General features: G+C 38.4%; 4 protein-coding genes across 5 annotated transcripts in view; 2 read left to right on the plus strand and 2 right to left on the minus strand.

Moving 5' to 3' along the window:
• Nucleotides 1-916: 916 nt before the first annotated feature.
• Nucleotides 917-7,791, minus strand: LOC134671915 (Golgi pH regulator). The gene is made up of 9 exons (XM_063529777.1): nucleotides 7,612-7,791; nucleotides 7,271-7,434; nucleotides 6,363-6,469; nucleotides 5,871-5,974; nucleotides 5,373-5,494; nucleotides 4,343-4,566; nucleotides 3,641-3,822; nucleotides 2,953-3,138; nucleotides 917-2,401 (listed from the first exon to the last, which is right to left on the minus strand). Exons 1-9 carry the CDS (start codon nucleotides 7,651-7,653, stop codon nucleotides 2,141-2,143), a joined length of 1,392 nt encoding a protein of 463 aa, XP_063385847.1. The 5' UTR covers nucleotides 7,654-7,791; the 3' UTR covers nucleotides 917-2,140.
• A 371-nt stretch (nucleotides 7,792-8,162) lies between these two features.
• On the plus strand, nucleotides 8,163-9,901 carry LOC134671906 (TM2 domain-containing protein almondex). The gene is made up of 4 exons (XM_063529765.1): nucleotides 8,163-8,355; nucleotides 8,441-8,670; nucleotides 9,295-9,416; nucleotides 9,525-9,901. The coding sequence occupies exons 1-4, from the start codon at nucleotides 8,262-8,264 to the stop codon at nucleotides 9,802-9,804; spliced, it is 726 nt and encodes a 241-aa protein (XP_063385835.1). The 5' UTR covers nucleotides 8,163-8,261; the 3' UTR covers nucleotides 9,805-9,901.
• Nucleotides 9,902-10,674: 773 nt separating this feature from the next.
• On the minus strand, nucleotides 10,675-12,572 carry LOC134671904 (ATP-dependent DNA helicase 2 subunit 1). Its single transcript, XM_063529764.1, has one exon. The coding sequence runs from the start codon at nucleotides 12,488-12,490 to the stop codon at nucleotides 10,721-10,723; it is 1,770 nt and encodes a 589-aa protein (XP_063385834.1). The 5' UTR covers nucleotides 12,491-12,572; the 3' UTR covers nucleotides 10,675-10,720.
• A 1,318-nt stretch (nucleotides 12,573-13,890) lies between these two features.
• LOC134671908 (guanine nucleotide-binding protein G(o) subunit alpha) overlaps nucleotides 13,891-21,424 on the plus strand; it is a 66,079-nt gene continuing 58,545 nt past the window's right edge. Inside the window, exon 1 of one of the 2 annotated variants that reach the window (XM_063529767.1) lies at nucleotides 13,891-14,236. In XM_063529767.1, the coding sequence (XP_063385837.1) occupies nucleotides 14,119-14,236 (118 nt within the window). In that variant the 5' untranslated portion in view covers nucleotides 13,891-14,118. Of the gene's footprint in view, nucleotides 14,237-17,518; nucleotides 18,027-21,424 lie in introns of those variants that run through there. The other variant, XM_063529768.1, reaches the window with a different exon arrangement.

A 21,424-nucleotide genomic window follows, 5' to 3' on the forward strand; every position in this document is an offset into this window, starting at 1 on the left:
TATCACTTATCAGACTCATATGTACAGCATTAATTTAAATTTTAAGTATCTTGTACTAACGAAAGTAATTCTAGTGTTTCTACTATAACGGCACTTTAGGTCACACATCACGCGGTCAACATGTAAAAGTCCTAGACACAGTGGCTAACGATAGCCCATGCCAAGCCACTGCCATTGGCGACTGTGAACTGTGAACATCACAGACAACGCAAATCCACGATTTCTTTGAAGTGTAAAAAAAAACTGTCAACTTCCGGATTGCGCACCACGATCGACAACTGATGGCCATTCGCCATTATATAACCATTGCCCCTGTACTACCCTGTACACAATGGCGATGGCTTGTCATGGACCATCCTTGACCACTGTGTACTGGCCTTTTGAGTTTATATTCGCACTGTAGCAGCGTGTTACACTGGGGTTTATGCATCACATGGTACAGACACTTAGGGTCGGATGCACCAAACTGTTCGTATGGGGTCATCCATTAATTACGTCACACGAATTTCTAGGCTTTTTGACCCCTCCTCCCCTCCTTGTCACACTTGGTCACATTTGGCAAACCCCTCCCCCCTAGTGTGACGTCACATTTTTTCTACGAAATCGCCAAATCGAATTAAGTAAGTACCTAAGTATTATTAACATTTTATCAAAATATTTTTGACGATATAAATATTAGTAATTTTATACCCCAAAACTGCTTAGGAAAGAAAATTGAAAGAATAAAAACGATTATCGTTATTTAAATGTACAGCGAATAAAATAATTTAAATAAATTTTCGGTTACCTACTGATGAAGTTAAAGTGACGTCACAAAGTTTGTGTTTCCCCCCTCCCCCATGTCACAATATGTCACATTTTCTTGACCCCTCCCTCCCCCTAAACGTGTGATGTAATTAATGGATGACCCCTATCGTTAAAGAGTTCGCTAAATTTTTACGTATGGAAAGTTTAATAGTAAAGCGCCGGGGTGCGCCGGCTGACGTTGATCAGTCTGTCAAATGTGGTTGGTGCAACTGGCCCTTACTTTTATAAAATCAAATGAAAGTGCTCAATTGTAGCGTTCGTAAATGTGTTGACTAGCCCCCTTATTCATAAACGTTTACTGAAGTTGACAAACTGATAATAATCGCTTGTCCTTATCCATCATACCAATACGTCGGAAAGGGACAAACGATTATTATCGGCTTGTCAACTTTAGTAAACGTTTATGAATACGGGGGTAGGAACATCAACGGTAATAAAAGTTAAATTGCAAGTTACCCAGCACTTGTCTGAACATAATGCGGTAATCTCTGATTTTATGCGATCACTAAGAAAAATTTGCTTAACAACAATCAAGCAATCTTATTTGCTACTTTATTAGGTACCTATATGGTTGCTTTTGCTCTGAGAAGTGAATTTAACCCTTTACCAGGCTGACAGTTTAAAACTGACAATCGAATGTCAATTTTAATTTTTAACAAGCAGAAACGTCTGCGAACGATGCTATTAAGCTTCGAATAAATTTAAAAGTGGAAAGTGGTAGATGTCGCTAAGGGTCCCCTTGACCTATAATATGGTGGAAAGATTTGCTGGCTAGGGATGAGGTCTTGGTAGCTCAGATGGCAGAGCGCTGGAGTATCGATTCAGAGGCCGTGAGTTCAAGTCTCACCCAAGACAGTACTTTTTTCCATTTTTAAATTTATTCGAAGCTTAATCAAATGTCAGTCTTACTGATCGAAAATAGAACACAGTTTGAAGTGCCGTATGTGGGAAATATATTCCTTAACCTGGTAATATTATGCAAAGTACGAGTAACTAACAGTATAAATTGATTTTTAGCCGATTTTCTATTGTATATGTACAAGAAACTTAAATTATTAACCAAACTTCAGTTCAGTGGCTTCTCAAACTATCTACATAGTCAGTGTCGGTATCATTTACTTCTCTTACAGTCAAAATACCCACATAACGATAACAGCCCATGTCCTGAAATTTCTAAGCGTATAACTACCGGTACTGAACGCGTCGCTGTCATTGTCAATTTCCATAGTAAAATGAACAGTAGTGCAGCTGTCGTTGGAAATGGACTGTCACCTTAAGTTAAACATTTGCTGCCGACTTATAAATAAATAACATAGGTAGCCTACCAGCCAAGCTAGCTGACCGAGGGCTGCTTATGCGCTAAATACAACGTGAATATACTCGTAAGCGCGCTAACTAAGAATATTACGTCAAACCATCTATGATAGAAATTAAACTGCAGGTCACCCAACACTTGGGTGATGATGATGCGGTATTCTGGTGGCATGTTCATTCGCATTAGTAGGACTGATGAACAAAAGTACATGCCCATGATCTGAGCTAGTATTAGCACGATGATATTGGATGACTTCGATGATGATATCGCGTAGAAGAACTGGAAAAGAAATGGATTTTGGTTAACAATAACGTATGATTATTAGCAGGGCCGGATTTCTGCCTTGGCCCACAAGGGCCGGGCAACCTAGCAATGGTTTTTAGATGGAGATGGGGACCTTCCAAATTCTTAGTGCCATACCAAGTGCCTAGGGGCCTTAGGTGTCTAAATCCGGGCCTGATTATTAGTGTTTTAAGAGGAACATTGAGAGAAATCCGAAACTTTAGACAGGAAAACAGTTTTTCTTATATTTTGCAACAAAAATGGTAGGTAGGTAAACAGTTTCTTTTTATGTACTACCAGCCCCAAACTACTGACAACTACTGATCACCAGGTCTTTCTTACTCATGTGGTCCAACAGCTAGTCCCGATATATCTGATGGCGACTGTACATATGTGCAAGTTGCGAAAAGTTTCCAAAAAGTCAGAAATACTCTCGAAAATTATAAAAGATTTTATTTTAAAATTTAGTTTCGTTCCTCATTAAAAAAGTCGACATTTTGGTAAAATATCTGTTGGCACTACAGTACTATCAAGTTAATCTCACATACCTTAGTGAGAGTGAGCAGTAGGCCGCGTATGCTGGTGAGCACGATACAGCCGACGAGGATGAAGGACACGTGCTGGGACCAGAAGGCCACGTCGATGCTGAGCCCGAGCCAATGGACGACCAGCTCCAGCCCGCGGGTCACCGGGTCTTTCTTGCCCACGCGGTCGAACACTATGTTTATTGTTGACTGAAACAAATGTTAAGTATGTTGTCTTTAATAGACGTAAAGGTTTCAGAAATTACACAAAATTGAACCTATCACTGTAGAATATAGTTCAAAATCATTGTGGGAAATATATTCCCTATGCCAGCTGCACTTGTGGGTGTAGATATTTATCGCTGATAGCTAGCATTTGGCGAAAGGCCAGTACAGTTTTTAACAAAGAATCCCCCCCAGGGAAGAATAAATCAGCCTATCCCTCCTCGTCGCAGGACTCGCAGGAAAGAAGAGCTACTTATTAACCTTTTGAACGCCACAGACGGCAATTGACGTCAACGCAAAATCGTGACAACGACGTCAAAGAAGGCATTTGATGTCGATCGTTTTTTGATAAAAATCTACTGAAAAACACCCCATTTTTAGGTTGGCATTATTTATTCACATAACTAAATTTTACCCCCGTGGCGTCAGAGGCACGGCAAATAGATGCGCCGTTTGGTTTGGTCAAAAGGTAAAAATAAATACTTACAATGAATATCTTCCAAATGCAGTAAAGCGAGAAGAAGTAACCGAGACAGTTAAAGTACTTCCCCTGGAAGGTTTTGGACCAGTCGGCCTTCTCTCGCGCCGTTCTAGCATCGTGGGCTTCTAGAAACAACTGCCGACTTAGCTCTTCCAGCGCGGCGATCTCTTGGCGGAGTTGGGTTATGTCTGAAATCAAAACAAATGTCTAAGTTCAAAATAGATCTAAGTTATAATATAAGAGGCTCTATGTGTTGCGGCTTATTTAGACGGTGCACGAGTGCGTTTCATTACATTGCGGTATTTGACCGGCCGGCTGAATTGGATGAAAGCTCAATCCAAAATCGAACTAAACTCGCATGCGAGTTCGCGCGTCGTCTAAATGAGCCCTTACTCAAATAGTCTTAAGGTTCCGTCACACAGGCGCGTTTTCCGGGCGGGGCGTGAGCGTTTTATATGTAAAAGCGCGCGCCCCGCTAACGCCCCGAAAACGCGCCTGTGTGACGTTATTTCCAAAACGTATCGACCGATTTAGTTGGAAATTTCTGTAAAGGATTAGACCTTATCAGTGATAAGTTATCACAAAGTCGTAAGAGCTCAAAAAGTACACCGATATTTAATTACACAAACGGATCTACCGCGATGTAATTTCAGAATCTCATACTCACTGGAAAAGAGAAAATTCTTTGTAAGAACATTAGCCACTTACTCTCTGAGCTATGACTAAGTGGGTTGGCGATGTTGCCAACACTCGACAAAATATTCGTCCAAAACCCCTTGTTTTTATTTGCTTGGTCCAACAAGCCGTATTGCTGTCTCCCTCCAACGTTGTTAGCTTCTGCTAGTGCTATCCTTTTCTTTTTCACCAATATCATGTCCATTGTTTGAAGTAATTTCTTCTCTATTGATAGGACATCGGCTTGGGTTACAGGCCTGTACAAAAAATAATTAAACAAAAACCAACCTTGTTTTATTACTAGTACGATTCACTATGGCTCTGAACTCGTAGTAGTAGTAAGTGAGTTTGGTTGTCATTGTTACCTGACGAGATACCGAAAGACAGAAAGTGCACGTCTCAGAGGCTACGACATTGCGCAGCCATGGCTATACTTGCCGCAAAACTAAGGCACTGGTCCCACCGCGAGCTAGTAAGCTATGAGCTATCGGCTATAAACACGAACAAAAGATAAGCACTCCCGTGTAAATAAAAGAGACACGGCGATATTTATAGCTCACCGCTGGGCGAGTAACTATAAATATCGCCGTGTCTCTTTTATTTACACGGGAGTGCTTATCTTTTGTTCGTGTTTATAGCCGATAGCTCATAGCTTACTAGTTCGCGGTGGGACCAGTGCCTAAGTGGCGAGACTGGCGAATCAGGTCATAATGCCATATCTTTCACTCTTGGTTTTAAAAACCAGTAACTATTACTTATGAACGCAAAAAAATGTAATAATCGTCTTTGATTCATAATTGTTACGTATTTGCCGTCACTTATTTTTCAAAAGTGTTTTTCAATAAAAAGAGACTTCAAGATTGTTTACCTTTTTTCTAATGCTAAAAAATAGAAACCATTAGTTGCCATGCATGTGATAAATAAGTAGAGCTTTTAGTGATTCAAGTGGCCTCAGTAAGTGTCTATAAAAAGTGAGGATTGTCAGAAACTTTTTCTTTCGCCAACCATTCCAACCAACCAACTGCACAAAAGTGCCTTAAATATTTGTGCAACAAGAACATACCTTATAAATATAGCCATAGAGGTGTATGGATAGTTAACAGCACCGAACCCAGAGAGGAGAGCCATCACAGTCACTCCAATGACGCCTATTCGTGACACACCTTGCTCTATCGAAAATATACCCTGTAATATAACAATACAAATTATTACCGACGGATACAATACAGATTTAAGACAAATTCATGCTTCAAATTTAACAATGTAGATGGCTCTGTATGGCTTCAATTTTTGTGTGGTAACTTTAGTTGTCAAAAGCGCCATCTGCTTCAGCTGTCAAACTCGGTAGCACATTTTTTCCTAGACTCTGTATATAATGAATAAACCTTTTACACAGGCCAACCAAAATTAAACCTTAGCTCAGTGATAAAAGAACTATATTTTATAGATTTCAACCTTTATGTGAGATTATTTTAATTTACAATTTAGCATGTTGCTTTCAACTGTCTGGTGTCAAGGCGGCTTTATTAGGACTAATCTGCTAGTAGTAAAAAGGTCTTACCTGTTTTGGACTCAATATAGGGAATGGGTCACCTATTTTCCAGAAGAAATAGAGATATATGAACCACACAAATACTGTTAGTGGCCTTATCATGTTCTGGGACACTGAAACATAAACATATCATAATGTTTTTATAAAAAAAATATACATTCAAACAAAATATTTTGTGAATCGGTTCAGAAATTATGGAGTTCTGGCGGTCTAGCCTAGCATAAGTTGCGTTCTCGCGTGCGAGTCAAACTCATGCTTGACCGTCTGAGGTAACATACATACAAAAAAATATAGTAAAGTTGGTAACCTCCTCCTTAATTTTTTTGAAGTTGGTTAAAAAGAGAAAACAATTCTACTTTTGTTATCAAAAAAAATGTGTGAAATAAACTGACTGGAAATTGAAAACTTATTTTCTATACTTTACTTATATTTTTAACATTTTATAAAAATAATGTACCAATCTAATATAATATAATCTGGATATTATTGAGAGTGATTTACCAAATCTGATGTTGCTGATACAGAAGTACGCAATGTAAAATGGTAGCAGGGCAATCACCATGAACAGTAAGGAGTACAGTCCTAGGTTCCAGTGAAAGTAGCGGGAACTGAAAACAGAACATACAATAGTTTCATTATAATAAAATGTAGCTGATAATAAAATTGTAGATAATTATTAAGTAGGTATACAATGAAGCCAGTCATCCAGAATGAACCTTCTGTATTTACCATTACATATTGTTAAAAGAGTAAAAAAAAATTTTTAAACCAAGGTTACAATTTCTTGTAAAAACTTTTTTAACACTAGGACTGCTGGGAGCTAGAGTTTAAAAAACGGAATAAATAATTCTGAATGGTACAAAAGAATGATGGTAGTTTGTCATGTAAGAGCAAAAAGTTGATGATTAAGGTGTATATTTGGAGTATCGCACTTTATGGTAGTGAAATGTGGACTATGACTCAGAGAGACTGGAAAAGACTGGAAGCTTTCGAAATGTGGTGTTGGAGACATATGGAAGGTATAAAATGGACGGAGAAGATAACGAACGAAGAGGTATTACGAAGAGTGAAAGAAGAGGATGATATTGAACACCATCAACAACAGACGGGGAAAAATGATTGGACATTTGTTACGGCACAACAACTTCTTTAAAACCATCATAGAAGGCAAGATAGAAGGAAAGAGAGGCAGGGGCAGACCAAGAAGTAGCTATGTAGACCAAATAAAAGAAAAAGCTGGTGTCGTGTCGTATCAAGAGGTCAAAGCTATGGCTTATGAGAGGGAGAAATGGAAAATACTCCACCGACAAGAGGATACCTCTTAAATTGAAGAAGAAGGTACAAATGACAAATGGTTATAAAATTCAAGATCTAAACAAACTAAAATTGGTAAATAATAGATGGTTTACCTTGAGTCCAAGTATCCTATGATCTCAAATATAATCAATTCAAACATAGTGCAGCTTAATGCGAAGGTCACTGAAAAAATTAACTGCACCAGCGTGTGATGAACTTCATAGTCGCGAAACAGTTGTTTCACGAAGAATATCCAACCGCCGACGAAGAACACCGTCTGGAAAACCAACCACTAAACCTTAATAAAAGTAAATAATCGATTATATGATATGTCAGGAATTAACTGCACTACGTATTACGAATAAACTTCCGTAACTCCACGTATAAATGAAGAAGTAAGCGAAAAAGCAGAAGAAATACGGATATACAAATGTATATTTTTACAAAGTTATACCTGGGAAATCAGGATTATTAAAGTGTCTTCGAAGAAAGTCATCTTTCTGCTTAATGTGGGACCTTATCAATGTAAAGCTTATGTATTTTGTATGATAATTCAAGCAATATTTATACAGATTGCATTGCAACCGCTACCCGCTTGCATTGAATCAAATCAAAGTGGAAGTCTTATGTCAGATCCTCAGATCAGATCTGACGTTGACGTGCAACCAATAATCATTTTGTGAAGTGTTATATTTTCAGCAGGTTTCACAACGGCTTAAACAGCTTTTCTACGTTCCATGATACGCTCCTTTTCCTGAAAACATCACCGCCCGAGAACGAATATTTTCTTAGCGGCACTAATAACATATTAAAGATGTGGAATTAGTAAAATGAATCCTAACTAGTAATTTCATCATATTTTAAAATATAAATTGAAATCGTTAAATAAATTATTTATCACAAAACATGGTGAAATATTTCCCGAGAGAATTTTCTTTGCGTCTATTGAATCAAATACCTAAAAAAAGTAAATAAAAAAAATAGAATTGTCAAAATTTTGGCATTTTAGTTTAAGTACTTGACTCTATTGTTGTTGCATTATATTTTTGCCATTTGTAGGGCGAGTTTTATCGTATATAATAAATAAAATGTAAGGAGATCAAAATGCCGCGATTAGCACCTATGAGGATTAGTGTTAGGGATTGTTTAGTTTTGGTTTTATTAGTAATTTTTAACACAATACATATTACTGATATGGGTAAGTTTCGTAACTATTTAATTTTGTTTATTGTAATTAGTTTTATTTACTAGTTATCATTAATATATTATAACATACATTTCAGCAAACAGTAATAATATGGAACGTTCAAGCAAAGAAAGTAAATTAAAGGATACCAATGATAAGGGAGTGAGTTTCAGTGAAAATGAAGAGTACTTAAAAAGTTGCTCAGGTAATACGTCCGATTGTTCGACGCTGCAGTACCCTTGCATAGAGTGCCACCGGAACAATGACTGTCGATATGGCAGTATGGATAATTACACATGTGAAGTCAAGCCCAAAGTATCTTGTAATGTAAGTTTTATCTAGTCTTTATGTACACATTTAATATGATCAGTGATTGTATAAGTACGAAGTTACAGTTATGGTAATTTGTTGTCAAATACACACATTTATACCGGGTGTGGCCTGTAATATGAGCAAAAAATTTAACTGTAGGCTGTACTCCTCATACCAACCAACATTTGTTCAGCGACTTTTAAAAACACAATGATATGGCGTGGGGATGGCGTCCATTGAAAATAACATTTATTTTGTATGAGAAATAGCGAGTCTAAATACTTCATAATTTTTTTAAGTTGTTGAACAAAAGTGTCACCGTTTGAGGAGTACAATCTATGTTTTAATTATTTGCTTGTGTTACAGGCCACACCCGGTATAATTAAATCATATTTAAAATCTGGCTGAGGAGAGATAATTCAAAAATAAAAACATTTTTAATCACATGTAACTTTGTCAACTTAAACAGCTATTTGAACTAGTATATGTTTGATCCCATTTTATTTACTCTTAAAAGTTTTACGCTACATTAATATTTAGGTTTATAGGCAACCCAAATTAAAAATTGTTTTTACTATTTATGAAATTGGATTATACATACACACTGGTCTTTTTACTTAGTTTTTATCATGTGTGCAGGGTCCAAAACAATTCAACAGGACCGCAATGTGTCGCTATTGCTACCAAACTGACAAATGGGAGCATCGATGTGAACAGAAAGCCAACTGCAACTCCCTTGCCTCGCCTCTTAAGTTTTATGCGTAAGTATCAACATCACCTTGGTCTAGATTGTTTTTTTTTTTTCATTAAAAAAATTAAAACTGAGAAAGATCTAGATAGATATTTCACTTTACCTTTTTATATTTTAGGACCAATTGCACAGTCTCTGATGATGTAATCTGCCTTGGAAAAAGGAGATTTTTAAAAAAGATTCGCTGTTCATGGACTGGAGGCACTCGCTGGGGTACAGCCCTTATTCTAGCTTTGACTCTCGGAGGGTTTGGAGCTGACCGGTTCTACCTTGGGCACTGGCAGGAGGGTATAGGGAAATTGTTCAGTTTTGGAGGCCTTGGAGTTTGGACTCTGGTTGATGCGTTGCTTATCGGCATTCACCACTTAGGGCCAGCTGATGGCTCTGTGTATATTTAGTCTTTTAAGTACCTATGAATATGTTAGTAAGAGTATCTGTGAAATTGTGTTTAGGGTGTCTGAAGTAATAATGTTATTTATTAAATAGTTAAGTCTATTATCTTTGTATCTTTTTTTGTCCTCTTTTATAAGTTTAGCTTACATAGGTGTAAAAACTATGATACTCTTCTTCCTCGCGTTATCCCGGCATTTCGCCACGGCTCATAAGAGCCTGGGGTCCGCTTGACAACTAATCCCATGATTTGACGTAGGCACTAGTTTTTACGAAAGCGACTGCCATCTGACCTTCCAACCCAGAGGGTAAACTAGGCCTTATTGGGATTAGTCCGGTTTCCTCACGATGTTTTCCTTCACCGAAAAGCAACTGGTAAATATCAAATGATATTTCGTACATAAGTTCCGAAAAACTCATTGGTACGAGCCGGGGTTTGAACCCGCGACCTCCAGATTGCAAGTCGCACGCTCTCACCGCTAGGCCACCAGCGCTTTTTTAAAAACTATGATACGTCTACTCAATTTCTTCTTGAACTCAATTTTTCATTTTAATTTGACATCATTCTATTATGATGTAGTACTGTGTACACTAGTATTGTGAAAAGGTAAAATGATTGCATACAATAAAGGGCCATTCTATAATTTGTGGCATTATCGCAGTAACTACCATTTAGGCAGTTGGTAAAAAGTTCTGGTTAGCTACGCTTGAAGGCCTGGCTGCATGAAGCTGATTTTTATTATATAAGTACTAGTTTTAATTTCAAAACGCTATTACCTTCCCCTAGAAAATCATTGCACAACTTGCCTAAGATAAGTGGTAAAGCTATAAATTATTAGTAACAATTCTCTAAATATTAAACCAACTTGCATAATTGTACAGTTTTATTACAAGATAATTTTGATCAACAAAACAACTTAATAATCAATCATCAGAATAAAATTGATATACTAAATCAACAAGCTCAGTTTTCTTCATACCAGTTAAGGCTGGTGTATTTTTAGACTTTAATAATTCCCTTAGCTCTTTAACTGTATAGTCCTGCACTTCTTTATTCCTTAACCGATGGTTCAATATGGCTTCTGCATCCATGCCCTCCAACCTTGCTTTCTTGGCTGCAGGTCCAGAGCTAGATGGCCCATATCTTTTAGTTGCCTGAGGGTCAAATGGTCCAAAGATTTCTTCAAATAAGTCTGCTTTAACATCCTCAAATACTTTTGGCTTGGGTTTTGTTGTATCTTCAAATGGTTCAACAGCATCCTCTTCCAGAGCAACAGCTTCCACAGCTCTCATTAAAGCCTGTGTTTTCGGATTTTCAAACATTTTGGGATGGTAGTCACACCTTACTGTATTTAATACATCCTTCATAAAAGACTTGTCAACTCTGGATACTTCGCGATCTTCATCATCATTAATGATTGGTACTTCTCTTACATTTTCCATGAATGGGAGCTGAATGACATCAAAGCCCATTTCAACATCATTCCCTAAGGGATTTGAACATGGGGACAGTGCTACAATCTTTGGCTTAGAATTGACTCTGGTGCTCAGGACACAAATAGCCACCATGGACATCTCTAAGCATGCTTGGTGAAGAGCTTTAAATGCTACCGTGGAGCCTTCTATAATACTTTCATTGGGGAAAAGGAATTGGCAAGGCTTTAAAAACCACTTCTCTTTGCAAAGCACATGTGATGGTTTGAACCCCAGTAGTTTCATCATAGGTGGGCCAAACGGATTTTTTAATGACTTCATTTCATTGTCAGTAAATTCTACTCTCTCTCCTCCATATTCCTGATAATACAGTAATTCTGATTTTAACAATGGCATTTGAACAGTCCCATCACCATCAACATCCATGGCTTCACTGTTATCTGGTCTTTGAGTAACTTTTACAGTCTTTGTGACACTTGTTAATATAGCATTGTCTGCCCTGTGCAAAGCTGTAGTTTTTTGGTACTGATGAGTTTTACTGAGGTTATAGACTCCTACTCCAATTGAGAGCCCATCACCAATCTCAAAACTGAGCTTCGCAACAGCAAGATGCCGGTCGGTTTGTTGATACATTAATTCCTCAACTTCTTTACATTCCCAAACAATTTTTGGAATAATAACACCTTTCCCTTTACTTGCTTCAAATAAGAAGTTTTTATAGAATTTGTCTATTTTATATTCCAGTTGGGAGATATTCACAAACTTTACTTCAATATTGGAATCTACTAAGTCATTCACTCTTTTGATTGTGGGTTTCTGATCAGAAGCTATGGGGGGTTCATCAAGTCTTGACAAAATTAATACTGTGCGCGAAGAAAGCAGTTTCTTACAGTTTGCAAACATTTTGCTGCAGTGCCATAATACATCCGACATTTTAAATTCCTTTGCCTGCTTTAAAGTTTTAATTTCCAAACTACGGAGTTTCTTGAAGTCTTCCAGCGAAGGAGTGTTCAATGGGCAAACGTCGACGACACTTTTTATTCCAAAAGCGGAGGAGTTTGAATCTTCTGTGCCGTACAGACAAACACCTATATGGTTCGAGTTTGCGAATTTCAGATTTTGCCGGATCAGCGAACATGTTGCTGCATGTGCGACTTTTGCTGTGCCGTATTTGGAAGGATCGTAGATATTGATGAGCACTATGCAACCAGGCACACCTCGCCACGATGGTGCATTATCTATTTCTTCATCAGAATCCATTGTTTGAGTTTAGAATAAAGTTTAACGAGTCTTAGAATCTTACCGATTACTATGTTGCGCCACAAAGCCAGTAAAGCCACAAACAAAAATGACGCACAAATGACGTGATTCGCAATATGCTGTCAACGAACGTCAAGTTGACATTTGTGATGGGTGTAATGAGCTAGCGTGTTTTGTATTACCTCAAATAGCTTTACTATTTTTTTTTATTTAAATTTGTGTCGTTATAAAAAGAAAAACCAGACAAGTGCGACTCGGACTCGCCCAACGAGAGTTCCGTACTTTTTAGGATTTGTTGTTATAGCAGCAACAGAGATACATAATCTGTGAAAATTTCAACGGTCTACAGCTATCACGGTTCATGAGATACAACCTGGTGACAGCCAGACGGACAGTGGAGTCTTAGTAATAGGGTCCCGTTTTTGCCCTTTGGGTAAGAAACCGTAAACAGGGACCTTACTTGAGTCTACAATGAAGTATTTGAACAAATTAAATTATTTTCCAGGAAATATTTTAATTTGTTTTTAACAAATACACATACATTTATTGTTATACTTGGAAAATTTGACTAATGTCTCTGTGATCCGGTGGCCGAGTGGTTCAGGCACCTGCCGCGATAGCAGAGGACGCTGGTTCGATTCCAGCCTGGGGCACTGGAGGCCTTGGTCACTTTTTCTTAGTATATGACATTTATTTCAGCTTACTTGAGTCTGTTTAGGACCTTGTGCAGGTTACCTATTACATTGGATTAGCTAAATCAAGGGTCGTCAACGAGCATGTGACATGCCTGGCTGGAGTACCTAAGTAATTAAGTAAGAAACACACAAGTGACGCCATCCATTGGGGAAGATAAGTAGGTAAATGCCCAACTCCAGCGATGCCTTTCCCGATTGATATGATAAATAACTTTTCAAGGTTGGGTTGAAATGTATTATTGCAAATTACATACCTATTTCGTAGGTTGAGGTAGGTAGTTAGGTTTCCATTAGTTACATTAATCATAAATCAGGTTTTGGGAACTTTATAATAGGTATAGGTTATTTAATAGCTATCCTTACAGAATGTGGCTAGCGATATCACCGATCGTCACCGTACCTAATGCTTAGTTATTTTTTAACGTAGGTAGGTAAAATTAATCTCATCTAGCCAATCGGTAACTGGTTAAAGTTAAATGGAACGTATAATTTGGCTTTAATCATCGATCGATCTAGTTATCAACTGCACGCGATTGCAACCAATTGCATGCCTTTTGTTTTCTGAATGCGAGAGAGCGAGTGATAGGTATTACAAGGTTGACGTGGAGTGTAATTAGTGTGTCAGGGAGGCACCGGGTGGACACGGCCGGCGGGCGGCGGGCGTGCGCACTGGAGCCGGCGCGGCAGGGCTGCGCGATCCGTCATTCGTACGCGGGCCCACGCCGCGGCGCCATCTCGCATCCTCAGTGACAGCTGCCGGTCTCGCACGTGAAACTCGCGCGTGGCGCTGCAGCGCGATCCTCGAGCCGGAGCCAGCACGCGTGCGCGAGCGAGCGCGTGCGCGCGGCGTAACTGCGCGCGACGACGGGCCGCGAGCATGCGAGGAGCACGGCGCTGCCGCGCGTAGCGAGCCAGGCCGTGCGCGCCATCGCCATGGGCTGCGCCTCGTCCGCCGAGGAGCGCGCCGCCATCCAGCGCAGCAAGCTCATCGAGAAGAACCTCAAGGAGGATGGCATCCAGGCTGCGAAGGACATCAAGCTGCTGCTGCTGGGTTGGTTATCTGTCCCTCTCTAGCTGTTCGTGCGCGCGCACGCCGATATATTGACTGCGGTGCTCGCGTCGCCGGCACACTATTAGGATCATCAAATGCATAATGACAAATATATGTTATTTCGTGAGTTTCATGAGACAATTATATCTAATCTTGGCTAACACATCTTGTAGCAGAATTAAGGTCTTAAGTAAATACTTTTTCCTTAAATTGAGATGTAACATTAGTACATTTCCACTTGAATAAATAAATCACCTCTACTTAGGTATGCAAAATAAAAATCTGAAGAATTTATAATATGTGGATAACCAATCCCAAGTTCTTGGCCTAATTTTATAACACAATTGATAATAAACACACTGGATGATACTGATTTTGCAGATATAGTACCTACCTAACATATTAACGACATATTGAAAAAGAATTCTTACATTCGTATATTTGATTATGGTTAATACAGTATGCTATGTAAGTAATATACAGGAAGCTTAGGACGTTAACCACATCAACAGGTTATTTATTGATCTTTAGAAGCTCAAGTGTCAACCTCAGCCGTGGTGGTAAGGGCTACACCAAGACCACCAAGTAATGTGATGCTTGGATTAATTATTACTTAGTCATAAAAAAGCTGACCGACAGATATAAGTATATGTAAGTAAGGTTTAAGACAAACCTTACATGAAACTGTTATTATTAAGTCCTTTCACAGATTAGCAGAAACGCAAAACTCGCACCTCGCATATGAATTAAAAATCAGGCCCATAACCTGCCTGCTGTTATTTCATTACTCATCCTTAGTCGCTTGCTCTTATGCACAGCTAGAAATGCTAGAATAAGCGGTAGACAGAGACTGTCCGTCCGCGGTCACGACTCACTTTACCATTCACTTCTCTCTGATTTTATTGCCTCCGACGCCGTTCATCCACCTTTTTATTTACATAACTGTCCTTCCTTTTAAAGTATCTCTTATTCATTACCTAATACCATAGACCTAAATTAAACGCCTGATGTGGTAGGATTTCACTAGATAATACACATCTACAGCTACATGTACCTATTGATTCCCATAACACCTCACGACTCTTCGCTTTCCTCTCCTCTCCAAACCGCTCGATCTTCACCCATACGGACCACGTGCCCGAGCCATCGGAGTCTTTATGTCATCTTAGTCCAAAAATCTTAAGCCAATTAGAATTAAGCTTGTCGGGCCATGCGGCCATCTCAGTAGCAGATTTACCTGCCAACATGGCAACGTGGACATTGTGACTGTGAACCATTTTGTAGGAAATACCTAGACGTTTATTACTTACCAACATGCATTTGGTAAAGAGAGTGAGTGAATCAGGAAAGCAAAAGTTATCTCTTCTGACCCCCAAATACCTTTATTTTTGGTAGTAACTTTATACACCTCGTATCCGTATGTATCCCCGTCCTTCTTACGCCAGTACGCCTCATGTGTTTATACAATTATACACATAAGAACGGTATTAAAAACCCCAAACACAATTAGGTTTCGTTGTTTTATCACAGAATTCCTATGCTATAGGCACCTCTTGTCTCTATCATCAGATCAGCTCGATGGTACCATAATATTGTATTTTCACCCGACTTACTTAAATATGCAAATTTTCAGCTTTATTGTAAGTCGGGACCCTATTAGAGGGTCAAATTTAACTTGCAAGATTTGACCCCTAAAAACATACATGCAGACTTGTACTCGAAGTTTGGGCTGTAGGCTGTAGGGCGTGAATAATAAATACTAATGCAAAAAAAGGCAAAAAAAAACAGTCACCCATCCAAGTACTGACCCCGCCCGACGTTGCTTAACTTCGGTCAAAAATCACGTTTGTTATATGGGGGCCCCACTTAAATCTTTATTTTATTCTGTTTTTAGTATTTGTTGTTACAGCGGCAACAGAAATACTTAACATCATCTATGAAAATTTCAACTGTCTAGCTATCACGGTTCGTGAGATACAGCCTGGTGACAGACGGACGGACGGACGGATAGCAGAGTTTTAGTAATAGGGTCCCGTTTTACCCTTTGGGTACGGAACCCTAATAAACATAAGGACTATGCTGTATGAACGTCGACATTCTGAAACGACAAGCACCTAACTATAGTTCGTTTTTTTTAGCATTAGAAAGAACTCCGCAGAAGCAAGCGTGCAGTTTTTATGAGGCTCGTTATTTGTAAATAATTATTGAATTATCTAATGTAGCATGGTCAATACATGTAATTTACTTCAAATTATTACCGCTAAAAGTGCCGGATTTGAAACCACAAATTTACTTCTGCGAAGTTCTTTCTAATGCTAAAAAAAACGGACTATAACACATGCACATAGCCAACAATATTGATACCCGAGCAAGCGAAAGATCCCAAAATTGAACCACGAGCGTAGCGAGTGTTTCGAAAAATGGAATCTTGAGCGTTGCGAGGGTTTCTAAGCACGAGGGTTAAACAAAAATTTGCTCGAATGAAACACAAAATTTTTCACCACACCAACCCGAAGCAAATATTAAATGTAAAATATCAAACAAAATCAAAACAAATCAAATCCAAATGAATGTTATTAAATATTTATCATCCAAAATCATCATTTAAAGGTCAATTCTACCAGCAAACACAAGAAAACAACTCGAAATTTGCATTTGATTACTTTGCCTCACGTGTGAATAAAATGCAACTTTGCTATCAGTTTTTGAAGTGCAAAGTAAGCCTTTCCGAGCTGAGGGCCTACCGCGAACTACGTTCGACGTGTTGCCTCTCTGTCGCACTTGTAAATTCGTACGTAAGTGTGACAGGGAGGTAACACATCGAACGTGATTCGCGGTAGATACTCTGGTGTGGTGAAAACAATTTTATTTCCCTTCCCTTCTTTGTCGATTTGGGTAGACACTAAAAAAATTTCTTAATCAATACACTATGAATTTGATTTAATAACAAATAAAACTTAAATTTTCAGCCGTTATTTTACTAGCAAGTTTAGATGTGACACCGTGCCGGCGAATATGTGTACGTACTTACCTAACTACTATATTACTTATTGTGCTACGATGAATCATTCATTAACTCATATATATTATAAAAATTATAATTGTACATTACATAATATTAAGATTTACAATAATAATAATATTAACAAAAAAAAAATAGACGCATCCACAAGCGCATTGCTTTTCCTAGTCGTGCCGTTTCATTTCCAGTCGAATTTACTTTCACGCATGTGTGAGCGAGCCCAAACGAAGAGTACCGAACGCACCCGAACGTCAGTCGAGCGGGGCGCGGTCGCCGTCACGGAGCGGAGCTAGCTTGTCATCCGGCCGCCATTATCTCATATTTTAAACGGATTCGTATTCAATTAAAGTTCGGGCTGCCGTTACGCGTTTTCAGTGTCGATACTATAGTACATCGAAGACAGTCTCTGTGGTGTTCAGTTCGTTCGTGCTAAGTGTGTACGACTAGGATTGGGAGTGATAAGTGTTAAGTTAGGTTACTGTGTGTTGAGTATCGCCGAGTAGAGAACCGCAATTATCGTCGCGTAGGGTGTCTCCAGTGGGGCCGAAGCGGCAGGCGGCGTGCGGAGCGCATGCAGAGGGAGCGGTGAGAGCGCGCCCGGCTCGGGGCGGCCGGCGGCCAGGCGCCAAGGCACGAGAACAGCTGCCGACATGGGATGCGCCCAGTCGGCCGAGGAGCGAGCGGCGGCCGCTCGCAGCCGACAAATCGAGAGGAATTTAAAAGAGGATGGCATCCAGGCTTCCAAGGATATCAAGCTGCTTTTGTTAGGTATATAAAGCTTCTTTAATTTTGAAGGCACATGGCCGCACCCATGAACTTGCGGCGGCCGCGACGCCGAGTTATGATTTACGTATCGGTGGCTGCTACATTATGTAAATGAAATCTCGGAAAGTTCGCAACCCCAGGCTGGTTTAGAGGCAGTAACGCTATTTTGATGTAAGAGTATGGTGCTACAGTTTGCCGGCTTTCTCCCGACACTCATCAATATGCTGGTATGCACGTATTGGTTCCGTATACAATCGAAAGTTGACGTTTACGAAAGATTCAAATGATGAATTCCTGAATCATAAAAGCACCAATGCTACGCGAAATAGTCATAAAAAATTCACACTAAGTACTTAACTGAATCCTTGAAAGCTTGTACCAGTATTATTATCAGATTCCACTAAGCTACGCTACGTACGTACGTATAAACCAAATACATACGTACAATTTGCTAAACTGCAAACAATAATACAATCTTAAAATCTTAAAAATTGGTTTTGGTCAAGAGACCAGAAGAGATTTTTCAACCTAAGAAGGTATACACATATAATAATAATATAATTATTGAGAAGCAATCTCAAAATTAAAATATTCCATTTTAAACCACTTGTCAATAATGTTAACCATTTTAATTAAAAACCTTACCTGATTTTATTGCAATTGTTAGTGTGTTAGCAGCAATTTATAATTGCAATAGGTGGCAATAACTTGGGAGGTGAGAATTGGAATTCCTCTGACTTCTACCATATTTTAATTTCTAAAATTCTAAATGTATAATATTATAAAAGGTTTTATTTATATCCTATCATTATATTATCACTGCTTTATATTTTACCCTGTACCTTTATTTACAACATTTTTATTTATTAACTAACTGTAAGGACAGAGGGCACAGGTTAGGTGACTCATAATTGGTGGTATAATTCTTAATCCATGACTCAACTGAAGTAATTGCTTGTTAGTATTGGCCTAATTTTTCAAATAACTGGAGGCCAGGGCTTACAATTTCTAGGTTCACACAAGGTATGGGGATGGGTTTCTATAGTTTCCATACAGAAATAGAAACTGACATAAAGTACATTGTTTACAGTCCAAAAGTCTATAGTAAAATAAATATCACACCAAGCACAAAATAAAGCACCAGATAATTATTAGAAAAACATAGATAGCAGTTATTTTTAAACACAATTACTAATTAATAAATTGTCGGGTGACAAGCAAAAGTCACTAAGTACACTTTTAGCCGAAACCATTTTTTTGGATACAATGTTATGTTTTCTCACCTTTTTGCTAAAGACAAACTCATTAATCTCAAAAGAACAATTTAAAACCAACTTACGTTTCATAAAAGATCATTAAATACTTGCGCTATAATAACACTCTGCAGCAAAAACTCACCGCTGCATTTAATCTCATCATGTTAGTTAAAGCTAAGCAGATACTTGAGGAATTCGCTCCGTGGTATAAAAATCTTAACACGCTGAAATCGCTCAGAAATCGCTTGCCAGAGCCAAATTACGATGAATCAGAAAGAAGTGACTCTGAAGCCGAGATTGATAATTAGTTTTAAATGTCAAGATAAATTATTTCGTTTTTATACAGAGTTGGTTTAAAGTTTTGGTTAAAATTTTAAATAAAGATTACCATTGTTCACATAAATATTTCACTATATACACTGATTTTCAAAAATTGCGGCAGATAAAACTGATTAAGCTTAATAACTAGTCAACTACTGATAGTATTATTACATTTTGAGTCTTCATATATTTGCCACAATTCTAAATACTGAAAAAAATACGTTACACTTGATTTAAGTTACATACGGATTTAATAATTCGAAATAATATCAAAACACGTTTAACTCCGTTGTGTCAATTTGGTACTTAATAGCTAGAAATATAATAAGTGAGTTAACCGAGACATCACTATACTCATTTTAATATTAGCAAATAATTTTGACAGTTCTATAAAAGAAGCCGAGTTAAAGGGGAAAGTAGCCTTGTAATAGCAACATGTATAAAATAAATTTTGCATGTATACACTTAACATTATAGTTGGAAGATATGTTAAGTTATACATTCTGTGATAACTTTCAGCAACTTATGTAGTTACTTCCTATTTGTCTTCTATTAATGTTAAGTGATTAAAACCGTAGTAAATAAAAATAGTCTTTTCTGTCTGTCCGTCTGTCTGTCATCAGGCTGTAGCTCATGAACCGTGATACTTAGACAGTTGAAACTGTAGTACTAATATTTATTCTGTGTCATCATCACCATCATCATAGCAGGCAAAGTATATCAAACTAAGGCCTCCCTCCCACCCACAAGATCCACAAGATGGACGGACGACCTTGTTAAGGCCGCCGGCAGACGCTGGATGCGGGTCGTTTCCAACCGGTACGAATGGAGGTCCAAGGGGGAGGCCTATGTTCAGCAGTGGACGTCTTATGGCTGAGATGATGAAGGCCTCCCTTAATAGGAAATTATTTCCGACTGATTCTGAACAGGACTTAAGCAAAGAAAAATATCAATGCCCATAATTAATTGAATTGTTTCAAGTATTAACAATGTCTATCATTTAGTACTAATGAAGTTTTATTTTTCTTTTATTTATCTTTTATTCCTTACTTTACTCACTTTTGTTGTATGGTACTAAGCTTTTTAGTTAAAAGTTGAATCTATTTAGACCATACTTACATTCCTAAAAAAATTCAAATACAATCTTAGAGTATGTACATTTAGCAAAAATATAACTGGACGGCTATAAAAATAATGCATACACCCAATAAGCCTATTAAAACTGTTTTGACTATGTTAGGTAGTTATTATTAAACAAATTCTAGTGCGACACGTAATTTACGAGACCAAGATCTTTGTTAGGATTGAATCTACCAGTAACGCTTTTTGTATGGCATATTCAGTCCATATTCGGTGTGCTAGTCCTATTACGCACGGTGCCGTACACGACACATGTCAGGAATCTCATTTCATTCGCTTCACGAGCTTGAGCGAGTTATTCTCAGTTAAACCAGTATTTATAAGTCACTCTGCAGTTATTCCATAGCCAAAGGGAATCGATAAAATATCCATAAAAAAAGTACAATCAAAAAAAGTTACAATCGGTTCTAAAACTATAGTTCGTTTTTTTTTTAGCATTAGAAAGAACTTGCAAGAAGGTAAGCGATCTTGACATGTCTTTTAATTGAAAAACGCTTTTTAAAATTCAACAACTATTACCTATTACTTACGCTACGTCTTACGTAGGCGAACAACGCGCGAACGCGGCGCGGCGCGGCGCGGCGAAAGCGGCCGCCGCCGCGCCGCGCCGCGCCGCGCCGCCTGACATTCGCGTGCAAATCGCGCCGCACCGCGTTCGCAACGAGATCGCTTACGTAGGACACT

Source organism: Cydia fagiglandana, chromosome 16 (genome assembly GCF_963556715.1).
Source record: "Cydia fagiglandana chromosome 16, ilCydFagi1.1, whole genome shotgun sequence".
Taxonomy (NCBI): Eukaryota; Metazoa; Arthropoda; class Insecta; order Lepidoptera; family Tortricidae; genus Cydia; species Cydia fagiglandana.

Excerpts from the sequence above, each read along its gene's own strand:
- LOC134671915 (XM_063529777.1), bottom strand. The coding sequence starts at position 7,653 with ATGACTTTCTTCGAAGACACTTTAATAATCCTGATTTCCCAG. Across the intron at positions 7,435-7,611 it reads TAATAATCCTGATTTCCCAG|ACGGTGTTCTTCGTCGGCGG; the intron begins GTATAACTTTGT and ends TTGGTTTTCCAG. Across the intron at positions 2,402-2,952 it reads TACTGCTCACTCTCACTAAG|TTCTTCTACGCGATATCATC; the intron begins GTATGTGAGATT and ends TTTCTTTTCCAG.
- LOC134671904 (XM_063529764.1), bottom strand. The coding sequence starts at position 12,490 with ATGGATTCTGATGAAGAAATAGATAATGCACCATCGTGGCGAGGTGTG.
- LOC134671906 (XM_063529765.1), top strand. The coding sequence starts at position 8,262 with ATGCCGCGATTAGCACCTATGAGGATTAGTGTTAGGGATTGTTTAGTT. Across the intron at positions 8,671-9,294 it reads AGCCCAAAGTATCTTGTAAT|GGTCCAAAACAATTCAACAG; the intron begins GTAAGTTTTATC and ends TCATGTGTGCAG. Across the intron at positions 9,417-9,524 it reads TCGCCTCTTAAGTTTTATGC|GACCAATTGCACAGTCTCTG; the intron begins GTAAGTATCAAC and ends TTTATATTTTAG.